The sequence below is a fragment of the Lutra lutra genome, chromosome 1 (assembly GCF_902655055.1).
Source record: "Lutra lutra chromosome 1, mLutLut1.2, whole genome shotgun sequence".
Lineage (NCBI taxonomy): Eukaryota > Metazoa > Chordata > Mammalia > Carnivora > Mustelidae > Lutra > Lutra lutra.
In genome coordinates, this window is record NC_062278.1 from 219,204,131 (window position 1) to 219,220,718 (window position 16,588).

Below are 16,588 nucleotides of genomic sequence, written 5' to 3' on the forward strand. Positions count from 1 at the left end.
CAGTCCTGTCCCCTGGGGGGACATTCACTGGTGTCTGGAGACTCCGGGCAGAGGGAGGTTCCTGGCGTGCGGCCGATGGGGGCCAGGGGTGCTGATCAGCACCCCACAGTGTCCCAGATGCACGCCCCCCCCAGCAGAGAACAACCTGGCCCGATGTCAGCAGTGCCCAGGCTGGGAGCCCTGCCTCGTGCCCACTAGTGGGTGCCTTGGCAGTGACCCCAGAGCAGGAAAGGATGTGGTTTCTACCATCGTGCAGCGTCAATGAAGACACTTTTCAGCCAGGAGGAGACGGATGTGAAGTTGTCCAAACATACGTGTCTCCTTTCAGAGCCCGGAGCCGAGCAGGGCTGTCCTGAGGGCCGAGCCCCAGCCCCAGGCCAGTGGGCACAGCGGGGACAGAATGTGAAGCTCGCGCCCCCTGCTTCTTGGACCCTGCCCTCGCATGGAAGGGATCCAAGAGAAGCCAAGGGACACGATTTTTCTCGTAATGGCACTTGGAACGTCAACACAGGCATCTGGGCAGACGCCGGGGTTTGAGACAACTGGTGCTCTCGGAGAACATTCTGGACTTGTCGCTTCTTGTTCATGGGGAAAATAGGGATCGCTCTCTCGGGGGCCAAGGGAGCCTGGTGCCATCCAGATGTCGCCACGCCCCAGGAGAGCATGGCCCCGTGTCTCTCCCCAAAGGCAAAGGAGAAGGCCATGTGTCTCCCCAGAGCGGAAGCTAACAGGCCAATCAGAAGGAAGGTAACAAAACCCGGTGCTTGCTCTTTGCTCTTTACCCGCAGATGACAAGCTGTTTTTGGAATACCATGAGACCTATGCAAGGCAGGTGACCCCTCCACTTGGCATATGGAGGAACAGGAATAGAAATGAGATGGCTTCAGGTCGCAGTGAGTCAGCGCTGGCCAGGAGCAGGGCCCAGAACTGCCCTCAGCTTTTTCTGCGTTTCCTTTCCTGTCATTACTGGTTACTAGGCAACCGGAGTATTTTCCTGTAAACAGAAACCTCTTCCCTTTGTGCCCAGGGGCAGATCCATTCATCAGGCGTAATCCCGGGCAGCAGCCCGCCATCCCCGTCCTGGTTGCCCCTCACTTAAACACTGGGAGAACCTCACACAGGCTCCCCCTGCTGAGCGTCCCCGGCAGCGTCCCCAGGTTAGCTGTGGTTTCTCCGCCATCCAGCGAGGCCACACTGGCCCACTTCATTCCTCAAGTGTGTCTTCATCGGGGACCAGATGGCCAATGAAATGTGCTAGGCTTACAAACAACACGCTGGGTGTGTTTCTGAGTCACAGGGAGCTTCGGGCCAACCTCACCAAGCTGGGCAATGGCTCGTATTCGAGGCCTCCGTAGACCTTTTTATTGGCCATCCTAAGGCTCCTGGGACCCAGTGGAGAGCGGGTGAGGGAGTCAGGAAAGACTGCTCGGGCCCCGGCCTTGGGCAGAGGAACAGGAGAGAGGACAAATGAAGCTTGAGCAGACCGGGAAGACCGTCCAGGGTTCCCACCCAGTTCCTGTTGCAAGTTCAAGTTCAAGTTCTGAGCAGAAGTGCAGACCCGCACATGGACCTGCGAGAGTGTGTCTAGGGGTCTCAGGTGACTACTGTCGCTGAGGAGCCCGACCAGCAGAATTTAGAGATTCCCAAATTTCCCGTAGAATGTGGCTGGTCGGTGCCGTTGTCTTTGGGGCCAGCCCTTTCCCTGCGTCCCCTGTCCTGCCAGGTGGAAAGGTCAGTAGATTCAGCCTCACATCTTCTAGAAGAACCACCTGACCTACTGCCCTCATCTCCAAGGACCGCTAGTGTAGCAAACCAGAGCTTGTGGAGAAAGGCCTTGACAAAATGTGCTGGCACTTACTCTTTGGGGCTGAAAACTGATTGCCAGGTGGGTTTTTTATTTAACTTGTTGGTACGGAAAATTCGAACTTCTACAAAATGAACACAGGAGTGTAATGAAGCAGGTGCCGTGATTCCCAGCTGCACACTTACCGTCACTCCGCCACCTCGTGCTATTTACGACTCCACCGCCCCCCCATCCTCCTCTCCGTGATTATATTTTTACACTTTCAGGTTAAAATTTACATACTGTAAATGCACAAATCTTGACTGTCTGATATTGACAAATGGGCATTCCACGTAATACACACCCTGTTCTCATGGAGAACGTGTCTGTCCACCTCCCCAGAAAGTCCCCGCCTATCCCTTCCCCCTTGGTTCCTGCTCCCTCTACACCAATCTGATTTTTCTTTTCTTTTCTTTTTTTTATTAAAGATTTTATTTATTTATTTGACAGAGAGACAGCAAGAGAGAGAACACAAGCAGGGGGAGTGGGAGAGGGAGAAGGAGGCTTCCCGCTGAGTAGGAGCCTGATGTGGGGCTCGATCCCAGGACCCTGGGATCACGACCCGAGCCGAAGACAGACGCTTAATGACTGAACCACCAGGCGCCCCTGATTTTTCTTTTAAACCTTCGGTTCATTTTGTCTGTTCCACATCACGTACTCTTTTGGATACAGTTTTTTGGACTCCGCGTAATGACTTTGAGACTGACCCGGGTGTTGTGTATGCCTGCGTTCGTCCCTTTGTGTTAATCAGAGATAACCCAGGAGTACTCCTCTACCAGCTTTCTCGCCACATCTCTTGTATTTTTTTTAAATGGTTGCTTTAGTGATTACAGTCTTCATCTTTTACTTCACACAATCTACAGTCTCTCATCTCCTCTCCTGGTGATGGGCATTAGAGCTATTGTGCTGTTTTGGCTGTTGTGAATAAAATTGCTGTAAATTTGTGCGTACAGGGACTTTTTGTAGACGTGTTTCCATATTTCCTGGATGAACACCTCGGAAAGGAATTCTGGGCTAACGGGAGGGCTTAACTTTCCAGAAAACTGTCAAACATTTTTTTTTTCTGATCCGATTCTATCATTTTACATTCCTACAAGTGTGTGAGAGATACGATTTCTCCCGGTGGCCACAACATTGGTTATTGTGAGACTTATTTTAGCCATTCTGGCGACGGTTTACTGGTATCTCATTGTGGCTTTAATTTGCATTTCTCTAGCGACTAACACTGTTGAGCACCATTTTATATACTTGTTGGGCATCTGGAGATCTTTGTGAAGAGCCTGTTAGAGTCTTCTGCCCATTAGGTTGTCTTCTTCTTATTAAACTGTAGGAGCTTTTTACATATTGTGGATAAAACCTTCTGTTAGATACATGCTTTGCAAATATTTTTTTGTAAAGCCCAGACTGTGGCTTAAATGATTTGTGTGTGTGTTTTAAGAAGTTTATTTATTTAGGGCACCTGGATGGCTTGGTCGGTTAAGTGTCTACTTTTGGCTCAGGTTGTGATCCCAGAGTCCTGGGATGGAGCCTGGAGTCTGACTCCTACTCAGCAGGGAGTCTGCTTCTCCCTCTCCCTCTGCTCCTCCCCCCTGCTCTTGCCCTCTTTCTTGCTCTGCTCCCTCTCTCAAATAAATAAAATCTTATCTTTTAAAGTTTATTTATTTATTTTTAAAGTAATCTCTGTACCTGACATGGGGGTCAAAGTAATGACCCCGAGATCAAGAGTTGCGTGCTATCCCAACTGAGTCAGCCAGGTGCCCCGATTTGTGTTCTTGAAGTCTTTTAATGGACAAATTTTTCAGTTTTCACAAATCTAATTTATCGAGTTCTTTGGTCATACATACTACTTTCTGCATTCTGTCTAAGAAAATTTGCCTACGCCTCTGTGTTTTCTCGTAGACGTTTTACAGTTTTAGCTTTCAAGCATAAGTCTAGGATCTAATTTAAAATCATTTTTGTGTGTGGGACAGGATAGGAATTGAAATTCATTTGTTTTCTTCTTCCCATATGGATTTACCATTTGTTTAAACAACCTTCCTCTCTCTGTTGAATTGCCTTGACACCTTTGTCAAAAATCATTTGAGGAGGGAAGGAGTTGGGGCTTCGTTAAGGAAAAAGAAGCAGTTGGAAATGTAAGTATGGGTTATTATTTTTATATTGCTATGTTTGGTGTATTAATATTTCATGTCATTTTTGCATAGGTGTTCAGGAGCGACATTGGTCTAAATACTTCTCTTGTAATATCTTTATCAAGTTTTGGCACCAGGCTTTTGATGACCTCCTAAAATAAAGGAATGGTTATTCCTTTCTGTATTTTCTGATGAACTTTGTGCATGAACTCCTTTTTCAGGGTTTTATAGCATTTAACAGCCAAAGGCTCCGTGCCTAAGGTTTTCTTTGTAAGGCTTTCAATAGCATATCCAGTCTGTTTGCCAGCTATGACCTTCACGTTTTCTGTTTCATCTTGTGTCAGTTTTGGTATGTTGTGTTTTTCCTCCAAAAATGTTCATTTGATCAAAGTTGGTGAATTTATTGGCTAAAGCTGTCCATAAGTGTTCCTTACGATTTTAGTTTCTCTAAGATTTGTAACGGTAGATCTCATTTCATTTTTCGTATTGGCAGTTTGGGGTTTTTTTCTTTTCTCTTTTTTATCAATCTTTTATAGAGAGTTGTCCATCTTTTTTTTTTTTTTTTAGACTTTCTTTTTTAGAGCAGTTTTAGGTTCACAGCAAAGTTAAAAGGAAGGTGCAGAGATTTTTTTCCGTGTACTCTCTGCCCTCACACATGCCTAGCCTCCCCTTTTATCAACATACCCCCACCAGAGTGGTGCATTTGTAGACGAGACTTGCACTGACATGACATGTTGTCATCACCCAAAGTCCATAAGGGACATCAGGGTTCATGCCTGATGTTGTACATTTGTGGGTTTGGATGGATGTATGATGACATGTATCCACCATTACAGTATCACACCGAGTAGTTTCTCTGCCCTAAAAATCCTCTGTGCTCCACTGATTCATCCTTCCTTCCCCTTAAACCTCTGGCAACCACTGATCTTTTTACCCTCTCCATAGTTTGTCCTTTTCTGGAACTGTCATATAGTTGGAATCATACAACACACATGGACTTACTTTTACTTAATAGTATGAATTTATGTTTCCTCCATCTTTACATGGCTTTTATAGTTCATTTCTTTTCCAAAGAAATTTCAGTTTGGGGAACATTTTGGTTCTGTCATTTTCTACACAGTTTGTGGAGTTTTATTTCATTTTTTCCCTTTTATTATTTCCTTTTTCTGTTTCAGTTCAGTGTGCTTGTCTTTTTATGGCTTCCTAAGGCTGAAAAGTTAAATGATTGATTTTTGAGCCATTTTTTCTAATTTGTTTATAAAACTAAACATTTCCTTCTAGGCACTTCTTAGCTACATCCCTAAATTTTGATATACGGTGTTTTCATTATTAATCAGTCCAAAGTATCTTCTAATTTCCCTTATACTTTATTCTTTGCCTATGGGTTATTTTAGAGGTGTTTTTTAAATTTTCTAAATATTTAGCATTTTTCTAGACATCTTACTGACCTCTAATTTTTTCTCTTATTGTCAAAATGTGTATATGCTCTGTGTAATTCAATCTTTTGAAACATATTGAGACTTGTTTTGTGGCCCAGAATATGACCTATCTTAGTATATATTCCTTGTAACATTTGAAAAGAACGTGTAGGTTTGGTTGATTGTGCGCTATAAACGTCAGATCTCTGAGGTTGATGGTGTCGCCCAGATAAACCCTTATTGCTGTTTTTGTTTCGTTTCTGTCAAGATCACTGAGAGAAGAATGTGTAAAATCTCCAACTGTGACTCTTTATCTATTTTTTCCTTTAGTTCTGTTAATTTTTTCTTTGTTTATTTTGAAGCTATAGTACTAGGTGCTTACACTAATACAGTGATTATGTCATTATCAGTTTATGAGGATGAAATGTCCCTCCCTCATTATCTCTAGTAATATTCCTTGTCTTGAAGGAATTTTGTCTCAGTATTATAGCCACTCCAGCTTAATTAGAGTTTGCATGCTGTATCTTTTTCCATTCTATTACTTTCCACCCATGTGTGCCTTTGTATTTAGTCAGTGTTTCAGGGGGCCTTGGTGGCTCAGTTGGTTGAGCATCCAACTCTTGGTTTCACTTCAGATCATGATTTCAGGGTCATGGGATTGAGCCCCACATGGGGCTCTGTGCTCAGTGTGGAGTCTGCTTGGGGTTCTACCTTTCCCTCTCCCTCTGCCCTTTTCCCCACCCCCCATTTGCATGCACTCCCTCTCTCTTTCAAATAAATTAATAAATAAAATCTTTTAAAAATTTAAAAATAAAAGAAGGTTTCTTTTAAAGAGGCAGCATATCAGGGGATCTTTTTTTTTTTTTTTAATTGAGGCGACCATTTCTGTCTTTTCATTCAAATTTTAATCTATTTATACTTAGTGTAATTATTAACATATCTGAATTTAGGAAAGCCATTTTGCTATTTGTTTCATCTTTTTTTTTCCCCTATGTTCTTCATTAGCTACCTTTTTTTGAGGACAGATATGTTTAACATTTCATTTGCTTCTTCATTATTTTTTAAACTACATGTTTTGGGGTGTTTTTTTGTTAGAGATTACCTTAGGGATCTAAGGTAATCTTAATGTATACAATGTATAATGTAAAGATACATCTCAATGTATCTTTAATTTATCACAAATAAGACTACTACATGTAAAATGCAAGAACCTTGCATGTCTAATCCTATTTACCCCTCCTCAGTCCTGTGCTATTATTGTTGTATAAATCACTGCTGCATTTGTTACAAAAACGCACAATAGAGTGTTATAATTTTTTGTTTAATAGATGTATTTTAAGAAATTAAGAGAAGGAAAGGAAAAAAATACACTCCTTTGTAATTACCCACATAGTTATAATTTCAGGTGATCTTTATTCCCTCTTGAACACGCAAGTTTACCATTTGGTGTTATTTCCCTCCACCCTAAAGAACTTGCTTTTGTGTTTCTCATAGTGTAGGCAACAAAATTTCTCAGGTTTTGTTTATCATAAAATGTCTTTAACCCACCTTTCTTTTAAGAGTAGTTTTGCTGGGTATAGAATTTTAGGTTGATAGCTTTCCCCCACCACTTTAAATATGTCATCCCATTGTCTTCTGGTCACCGTTGTCACTGATGGGAAGTTGGTTATCATCCATACTATTATTCCTTTTCATAAAAGATGTAGTTTTTCTCTGGCTGCTTTCAAAATTTTCTTTCTTTTTTTTTTTTTTTTTAATTTTAGCGGTTTAACCATGATATGGCTAATTTGGTTTTCTTTGTATTTATCATTCTTGGGTTGATGTCTTCCGCCAAATTTAAGAGATGTTTGGCCATTCTTCGAATATATCTTTTTCCTCTCCATTCTCCTTTTCTTCTGGGACTTCAGTTACATATATGTTAGATTGCATGTTCTGTTCATTTTCCTCAACTTTTTCCTCCTTTTGGTTCTTGAGTTTGCATTCCATTGATTTCTGTTCAAGTTCACTAACTCTTCCTTCTGCCATCTTTAATCAGCTGTTAAGTGTATCAGTGAAATTTCCCTTTGAATTATTGTACTTTTCAGCTCCAGAATTTCTACTTTTTTTTTAACGGTTTGTCTTCCAATGACATTCCTCTATGTTCCTATATTGTACATATAACTTCCTTTAAGTTCTTGGACTTATTTTTAGTAGCTGCTTTATCTGTACCCCCTGAATTGTCTTGGTCTGGTTATAATTCACTCCTCCTCTCTTTTTCTTCGGTATGGGTCATAGCTGTTTCTTCTCATCATCCGTGGTCTGTATCGGACCCTGGATATCATGAATGCTGTGTTGTGGAATTTTTGGATTCTGCTGTGCTCCCCCTGCTAGTGCTTATCTTGGCTGGACTCAAACCCTGTCCCTCATGCGAATATCTTTTTCAGCAGCAGCTGAAATCTCCTCTTAGTTTGTTCATCTTTGAGCTGCTGGGTTTCCCCCCAAACCCCTGGGGTCTTCCCCACACAGTGTGGTTTAGTCAGTTGGCTGAAGATTTGGATGGACTCTAGGCAGATCTGGGGGCATGCCCCCTCTGTGGCTCTCTTTCAGGATTTCCCCTTAATATTCGGAACTTTGTCCTCTCACACTCAAGGCAATCAGACTGTTGCTTTCTGCACTGAAGCATTCATGGACTGGGGCGTGCCCCTGGCAAAAATTCAGAGTCACTGGTCTGACTGTGGCAGAGTTCTCTCAAGGGTGGACTCCCTGGCAGGCTCTGCCTAGCTCGGCCACCCTTGACCCACTGTGTCTTTAAATTGTGTGTGTGTGTCTATGTGTGTGTTGTGTGTTTTAATATTTTGTTCAGATTTTTAAAAAAGATTTTTATTTCTTTTTTTGACAGAGAGAGATCACAAGTAGACAGAGAGGCAGGCAGAGAGAGAGGAGGAAGCAGGCTCCCTGCTGAACAGCGAACCTGATGCAGGACTTGATCCCAGGACTCTGGGATCATGACCTGAGCCAAAGGCAGAGGCTTTAACCCACTGAGCCACCCAGGCACCCTTGTTCAGATTTTTTAACTGTTATCTACAGGAGGGTTAGTCCCACCAATGCTCTACGGTTACTGAAAGCCAGTGCTGTTGGATGCCTCTTAATAAGCAATTAAAAAAAAAAACAAAACACCTTAACTTTGATGTGTTAAGAGCCCTTGATTAATGGCCCCAAATTAAGAAAAATTCAGAGAACTACAACTCAGGAAACCGGATCAGCTTATAGGCAATTCATGACCTTGGTTATCTTAGATGGGTAGGGAAGGATTTCATGCCCTCAACATATGGGAGCAGCCAGGCTGGCCCACGTGGCATCTGTCAGTCTTTCTGTCTGATGCTAACATTAGGGATGTGTTCAGGGGGAGTAGAACAGTCAGTCTCAAAAGGTCATTACATTTCCCAGGAGATTCCTACACAACCTTGAAATAACCAGGTAGGTTGTAAATGACACCTTTTTTTTTTTTACATTTGTTTTTTTTTATATTTTATTTATTTATTTGACAGAGAGAGAGAGCACAAGTAGGCAGAGAGGCAGGCAGAGAGAGAGGGGGAAACAGGCTCCCCACTGAGCAGAGAGCCCGATGTGGGGCTCGGTCCCAGAACCCTGAGACCATGACCTGAGCCGAAGGCAGAGGCCCAACCCACTGAGCCACCCAGGCACCCCTGTAAGTGACACTTTACATAGACTCTATCTGCAACACCACGTACCATTCGGTATACTGCGGTATGGGCTGTGCTACTAAGGAGACACGGAGGGATTTATTCATCTGGTAAATATTTACCGACTGCCCGGGTCATGCACGGCCCTGAAGCACTACCCAGAAGCCATTGCATGGGATGCTTTTGTCCCAGCTGTGCTCCTCATAATATAGGTCCCTGCCTGAGTTTCCCGGGGCTGTCATTCAAAGTACCCCAGTCTGGGGGGCTTGAACCCTCACAGTTCTGGAGACCCGAAGGTGTCGGCGAGCTGTGTTCTCTCTAGGGAAGGATCCTTCCTGCCTTCTCTGGTTTGTGGTGGCCCAAGCCATCCCTGGCTTCCCTGTCATGTTGCTGCATCCCGCCCTCTCCGCCTCCATTGTCACGTGGGCTTCTTCCCCACGTGTCCTAGTCTGTCTGTCACAAGAACACTGTCCTTGGATTTCAGGCCCGCCCTACTCCGTATGGCCTCTTCTCGATCCTTACCTTGATTATATCTGCGAAGACACTCTCTCCAGATGAGCTCACATTCAGAGATTAGGAACAGCCCTGAGTTTCGGGCGTCACTGTTTAACCCACTGCAACTCCCCAGAGTGACTTGTCCCTTGTGCCCAAACTCCTATCTTCAGTTTCAAGGGCTGTAACCTGGCTCCTGAGTTTCCAGGATTTGGGGATTTTCTTCGTGACTTTATAGGCTTCAGGCGCACAGCTGTCATTTCGCACCAGACGCTAATGCATTTGTCTTTACGGGCTGGCGGCTTCATCCTCCTAACAATGCGTGTCGTCCCTTGTGGCCCCTCCAATTCTGTCATGTTGGGGAGATGGGGCCGCAGGGACTCCGCCCTGGACCCAGGGGCCATGGACCCCAAGGTTTTGAATCGAGACAGTGCCATTTTTCTACCCATGCTCCCAACACACATCACTTCACCAAACCCAAATTATACGAACCAAGGGCCAGCAGCTATGGTCTGTAGCCCAAACCTGGCCTGTCGCCCTTTTTTCCTAAATCAAGTCTTATTAGAACACAACCAGGATGTGTGTGTGTGTGTGTGTGTGTGTGTGTGTGTGTGTGTGTGTGTGAGCAGTGACCACTCTGTGCCAGGACAAACAAAGTTTAGTAGTTGTAACAGGACCAGATGTGCCTAAAGTCTTTGGACCTTGCAGAAAAGCTTTGGCGACCCTTGGCCTGAACACTGTACACTAAACAGTGTGACAGACAGCACGGGGCAAACAGCGTGTTAAACTAGGAAATACACTCGTGTGAAAACCTGGCATGATCTTGAATAACTTATATTCTGGAAGGTACGTTCTGGCCCCAGTGAGCCGAGCATGGGCTCGCTCTCAAGCCTCATGTTCTCACGGGCTCCCCTGATTTTAACAAGACTTTGGAGCACAGTGATTTCTGCCTGTGAACAAGGATCTGTCCTCTGAGTCAGCTTTCTCCCTCTGTCACCAGTGGATTCTCTCCACAGAGAGCCCAAGTCCAGTGATTTCCTCCCACTGCCGCTGAAGGGACCCACTTTCTGGCTTCAGATTGGAACAAAGTGATGCGGGGGTGGGGCAGGTGACTGGTTCTGACCTTGGGGAGATCTGTAAATAAGACCTTGACTAAGCAGCTTCCTACAGAATGATTCCAAAGGTCAGTTCTGTTGGGAAGGCGCGGAGAGTGGGAGACCCAGGAAATACACATTGGAAATTCTCCATCTCCTCCTTCCCTGGAAGAGAAGAAAGCAGGGAGTGCCAGTCACCACGTGGCTCTGGGGACATCTAGTGGTAAGGACTGAGTCAGGGAACCAGGAACCCGCCACAGGCACAGGCCACACCTCCACTGATCCATCCAGTGGCTCTTGTGGTACCAAAGGCTTTGAGGGGGGAATGGGCGGAGTCCTAGAATCTTCCTCATCGGGGAAGATGGGGTTAAACCAACACTCAGAGATTAAACACCTGCACCCGGCTCTCTGCTTTCTTCTGTCTTCAGCAGAGGTGGGAGTTCTTGCTGGGCTGGGAAAGCTCATGTGAACTTCTGGTGTCCATCCTGGGCCCGCGGTGTGCGCCGTGTGCTGCTCTCAGGCCTCCCCATGAGGCAGAAGTGGGGAGACTCCACTTGATAACGCGGGGGGGGAACGGGGCTGCACCTGCCCACAAAGCCACGCCCTCTCCACAGCTTCTCGAGGGCAGCTGTTTTTTTAAGATTTTATTTATTTATTTGACAGATGGAGATCACAAGTAGGCAGAGAGAGAGAGAGAGGAGGAAGCAGGCTCCCCGCTGAGCAGAGAGCCCGATGCGGGGCTCGATCCCAGGACCCTGGGATCATGACCTGAGCCGAAGGCAGAGGCTTTAACCCACTGAGCCACCCAGGCACCCCGGGCAGCTGGTTCTTAAAAAGCCAAGACCAGGGGCGCCTGGGTGGCTCAGTGGGTTAAGCCTCTGCCTTCAGCTCAGGTCATGATCTCAGGGTCCTGGGATCAAGTCCCACATCGGGCTCTCTGCTCAGCAGAGAGCCTGCTTCCTCCTCCCTCTCTCTCTCTGCTTGCCTCTCTGCCTACTTGTGATCTCTCTCTGTGAAATAAATAAATAAAATCTTAAAAAAAAAAAAAAAGCCAAGACCGTTTGCCTGTGAGCATTTTCATGGACTGATTGTTTTGTATCCTCTGCCACGTTGTCTTGGTATGAAATGAGTCTTTCGGGGCACCTGGGTGGCTCAGTTGGTGAAGCCTCTGCCCTCGGCTCAAATCATGATCCCAGGGTCCTGGGATCGAGCCCCCAAGTCAGGCTCCCTGCTCAGCGGGGGAGCCTGCTTTTGCTCTCAGTCTCTCTCTCTCTCAAATAAATAAATAAAATCTTTTTAAAAAATGAAATGAGTCTTTTTGTATAGAATTTTTAAACTACCTCTTTGAAAGACATATGCATCTGGCTGCAAAGAAATACCCTTTTATGCTTTCTCGTGGGCGAGGATCTCTAGGAACAGAAGGCAGGACTTCTCTCTAGCCCAGAATAAAGTGCTTCTTCTTCTTCTTTTTTTTTTTTAATTCATTTAAGACAGAGCAGGAACAGGGGAGAGGGGCAGAAGGAAAGAGAGGGAGAAGCAGACCTCCCACTGAGCAGGGAGCCCAATGCAGGGGCTCCGTCCCAGGACCCCGAGATCATGACCTGAGCCGAAGGCAGACGCTTAACCATCTGAGCCACCGGGGCGCCCCAGATAAAATGTTTCTTTACTCCCACTGTGTATCGCCTTTTTCCCCTCTTGGACAATGTCTGGAGATAGCTGGGGTTGTCATGATGGGGTGGGGCAGGGCGGGGAGAGCAGCGCTCTGGGCATCTAAGGAGCGGAGGTCAAGGGTGCCCGGGTCCGTGTGTAGGAACCACCCAGCGCCACTTAGGGCTTCGTGACGGCAACCCCGCTCCACTCAGTCTCTCTCCGCCTTTCTTTAGAACTGAGCATGCAGAATGCGGAGGGTGGATCCGATTCGCCGGCTTCTGTGACCCTGTGTCCGTCGGCGGCAGCGCAGGCCCCCGTGGCCCAGCCGGTACCAGCCTCCCCGCAGGTAACAGAGCAGCCACTTGCTGCCTGGGGCTCGGGCTGTTCCGGGGAAACCAGTGTGGCCGGGGAGGGGGATCGCATCCTCTTCAGTTCGGAAAAGCACCCGAGTCAGCAGAGAGAGGAATCTGTATTTTCCCAAATTAGCGTGTCCGTTGCTATTTGTTGAAAAGGTCCCACCAAGGACTCAAGGATATAAACATGAAAAGAAACCAACTTCGTCTGTTCCTATCCTTGAATGGAATTTTTCTCGGACCTGGGAAATGTCCCTTTTACCCAGGAAGACTTTATGGATAGGGCTAAAGATTGCTTAGAGTTCTAGCATTCAAATGGATATGGGCTTGAAAATTTGCGAGGAGAGACCTGCCACGTGAAGGTTCCTGACTTCCAGGCTCCTGCCGTGGGTGGAAATAGACCACAGACCCAAACACAGATCTGACAGAAGACCACACAAAGCCGAGGGCAGTGGAACAGACTGGAAGCTTGGAGACGTGTGTAGAGGTCCACGGGAGCCATGTGACCCCTCATGAGCACGATTCCAGAAGTTAGAAGCATGACACTTGATGAAGCTAGAAAAGCCCCATTGTTCCTAACTCCAAGTGGTTGTTCATTTTAGAATGACTAATCAGACTTGTTTAGCTTTTATTTCTTGCAAATACAGCAGTCCTCCCCCCGCCCCGCCCCATGGGCCTCGCAAGCCCAGGGTGCCAAGGGGCTGTGATCTTTCCCTGCCCACTTGAACCTGACCCATCAGCCCTCCACCCCTGGCTGCCTCGGCAGGCCTCGGACTCCTGCGTGCCAGGGGCCCACACAGCGTCCCCTCCCCAGTGCTAGGCCTCCTGGCCCCGCTAGAAATGCTTCCAGTCTCTGCAGTGGCCCACATGCCCGTACCCTGCCCCGCCCCCCAGGCACCGCCTCCACTCCCCACGCGGAGACTTCCTGCTGCCTAGTTGGGGCACTCCCTTTCTGGAAAGCTCTAAGCACTCATGCTCATGGGCGGCCCTGCCTTCCCTCAGCAGTAGGAGCCTCTCTCCTTGCCAGAGAGAGGAATTCCTGCTGCCTCGCCTCCCCAGGTGCACCCCTCATGCTTCATGTCCCAGCCCTGTGCTGTCCTGCCCAGTTTCCCACTTTCTGTCACCAGCCCCAACTTGGGGCCAGGGCCGGGGAAGGTGATGTGGACAGCTGTGTGGGGGGGGTCCTTCTTATCACCGGATCTCTCAGCTTGGTGCCGGCAACAGCCCACGTCACCTTGTGGAACAGACAGACCCCAGGGAGGGAGAGCTGCTGGGGGCAGGTGGAGGTGCGCGTGCTCGTGCATGTGAACAAGTGTGTGTGTGTGTGTGTGTGTGTGCGCACGCACTCACACACATACCATCCTGTCCTCCTGTCAGGCCTGCTCGTGTTCCTGGAAGGTGGCGGTGCTCCGGCTGTAATCTGTGTTTGCGATAAGGACCAAACTTTGACTAAAGTCTAAATGTCCTTTTCTCCTTCCCTTTTAGAGGGTGTTGGTCCAGGCAGCGGGCTCGGCTCCCAAAGGGGCCCAGATGCAGCCAATCTCCCTCCCCAGGGTCCAGCAGGTGCCACAGCAGGTAACCACGGCACTGGGGGCACGGGACACGTTAACCCTTAGCGATCCGGAGCCCTCTCTGAACGAGGAATCCTTTCCTGTTGTCGCTGCCCTTTTGTCTTTGATGTCTTCAGTGCTTTGCCAGAAAGTTTTTCAGAAGCTGTGTTTAAAAAAAAAAATCTTTTACTGCAGATAGTTCGCCACAGGCCAAGAAAGCTGACGGTCTTTCATCCATTCAGAGCTCCAGCATTCGGGGTCCAAGCCAGCACCTCGATAGAGCACTGGGGTACCGAGGTAGACACGCAGACAGAGAAGCCACGTTTCGGAACTGAAGGAACATGGAACTCGCTGGGGAAGGAAGCGCGGTGCCCTCAGACCAGTGCCGAGACCCAGGATGTGCTTCTGGTGAAACCCAGGGACCCGGGAACAGAGCTGCAGGCCCTGGGCCCCCAGCCACACAGCTGCACAGAGCAGCAGCTCAGACAGCCCAGCTTGTCCAGAGCAGTGGAGGGCAGACCTTTTCTAGAAAAGGCCAAAAGCTCGTGCTTCGGCTTAGCGGTCTGCCGCCCGGCCACCCTGCTGAGCGCGGCTTCTGTCCGCCAGAGTGGCTGTGGACTGAAGCACAGGGGCGCGGCTGTGGGGGCAACTTCATGCACAAGGAGAGGCAGGCCAGACTCCGCCAAGGGCTGGAGGTCACCGGTTTGAGCTCAGTGACGTGCTGAATCCCAATCAGTGCGGGCCCTGGGAACCGGGCGCATTAGCCTGGTGACCACGGAGACCAGACAGCACGCCCCTGCCCCTAGGGGGCTCTGGCTTCGATCGCTGGTGTGTTCAGAGGCACTGGTCTGAAGGCAACTGGGGCAGGTTTCGGGGTCGTGGGACAGAAGCAGAGGCTTCCAGCTGTCTCAGCTCCGTGAGGGGGAGACAAGCGGTGTCGTGATACCAGAAGCTTCCTGTGGGGCTGGGCCTGCCCCAGCCTTTCTCTCTGGGCAGCTTGGACTTGCAGAGTGACTTCTGCGTCTCCCCCCATCCCGAGGCACAGCCCAGCCCCAGCACATCAGTCCCTGGAACCTTCTTGGGGATGCTCCCTATTCCAGGGGCTGGGGTCCTCCTGCACCACGCTGGCTGGTCCTAGGAGGTGGGGATCAGCCCCAGCCTGCCGCGCCACAGAAGGACTTAGAGGCCACCGTGAACCCGGCCCCTGGTTCTCTCACCCCAAAAGGAGGTTGGATGGAGCATTCGTTAAGGTTCCCTCTGTGGGGAGGGTGTACGTTTCTGCGCACAGAGCTCGGGTATCCCTCCCTACCCGCCCCCCCCCACCCCGGCCAGCATCCCTGTCTGCCGAGATGCTGAACTGACGTGGCCACAGGTGAGGGCAGGGGCGCGGCAGAATGGGGCTGGGGGCTTCCTGGGGCTCCTCTCCGCCTCCCACTGCATTCTGCTCAGACTGAAGGTCTCCCCAGTGTGGTTCCCAGGACCCCCGCCCCTCAGGAGAGGGGCGCCAGGGCCACCCAAAGGGGTCACCAGAGAGACTGTGTAGAGTATGAACAGCTCGAGCCCTCTGCCCTGCCAGGGATGAGGGGTGTCTGACCCTCCCCCCACCAAGGTCAAGTTCTGTCCACAGCTCTGGCTTCCATCCAGCGGGACCTGCCCCTCTGCCCTGTGGCTGGCAGGCAGCAGGGACCTACCACCCAGCTCCGCTCTGCAGTACTGGGCTCCCGCACCCCGGCCCGCCACAGAATGGGGGCTGCCTGCCTCGCTCCCCTTGGGAATGAGCCGCCGCGACCAGAGAATGCGGCAGAGCCATAGGTCGGAGCAGCTCCACGCCCGTGGGGCCTCTTGGGGACCAGCTCTCCTAGTTTCTTGGTCAAAGGGACGGCTGGGGCAGGATATCGGAAATGTAGGAGTCAGTGTTCACAAAAGGCGAGGACAGATGTGCCCAGGGCCCCCCCCAGGAGCCCGCGTGCATAACGCCAGGTCCCCGATGTCGTTCCAGGTGCAGCCCCTGCAGCACGTGTACCCCCCGCAGGTGCAGTACGTGGAGGGCGGAGACGCCGTCTACACGAATGGAGCCTTGTACGTGGGTCTCCCCTCCCCTCGCAGACAAGCGTGAGCCACATCCAGAACTTTCCCTCACGACTCCCCCCACCTCTTCCCATTTGGGCCTGTGTGCGCAGGAACTTCTCTTCCTCCTCTGGGTGATATTGGACCTGATACAACGGTCCTAGGACAGGAGAGCCCTGCGGAGACTTCAGAAATCACAGGCTTTTCTGGTTCTCACTTCCAGAAAAGACAGACTTTCCACAAAACAAAACAAAATACTCCCCAGTCCAGCCTTTTAAGCCTGAAGATTCCGTGTTCACAGTCCAGACA

The 16,588-nt window shown here is 49.0% G+C and overlaps 1 protein-coding gene across 5 annotated transcripts in view; it reads left to right on the forward strand.

Moving 5' to 3' along the window:
- Nucleotides 1-16,588, forward strand: part of RFX2 (regulatory factor X2) — an 89,866-nt gene that overhangs the window by 38,331 nt on the left and 34,947 nt on the right. For 2 of the 5 annotated variants that reach the window (XM_047709054.1, XM_047709064.1), the window contains exons 2-5: nucleotides 12,543-12,655; nucleotides 14,148-14,237; nucleotides 14,408-14,509; nucleotides 16,212-16,291. In XM_047709054.1, coding sequence (XP_047565010.1) covers nucleotides 12,551-12,655; nucleotides 14,148-14,237; nucleotides 14,408-14,509; nucleotides 16,212-16,291 — 377 coding nt within the window. In that variant the 5' untranslated portion in view covers nucleotides 12,543-12,550. The remainder of the gene's footprint in view (nucleotides 1-12,542; nucleotides 12,656-14,147; nucleotides 14,238-14,407; nucleotides 14,510-16,211; nucleotides 16,292-16,588) is intronic. The other 3 variants (XM_047709073.1, XM_047709082.1, XM_047709089.1) reach the window with 2 other exon arrangements.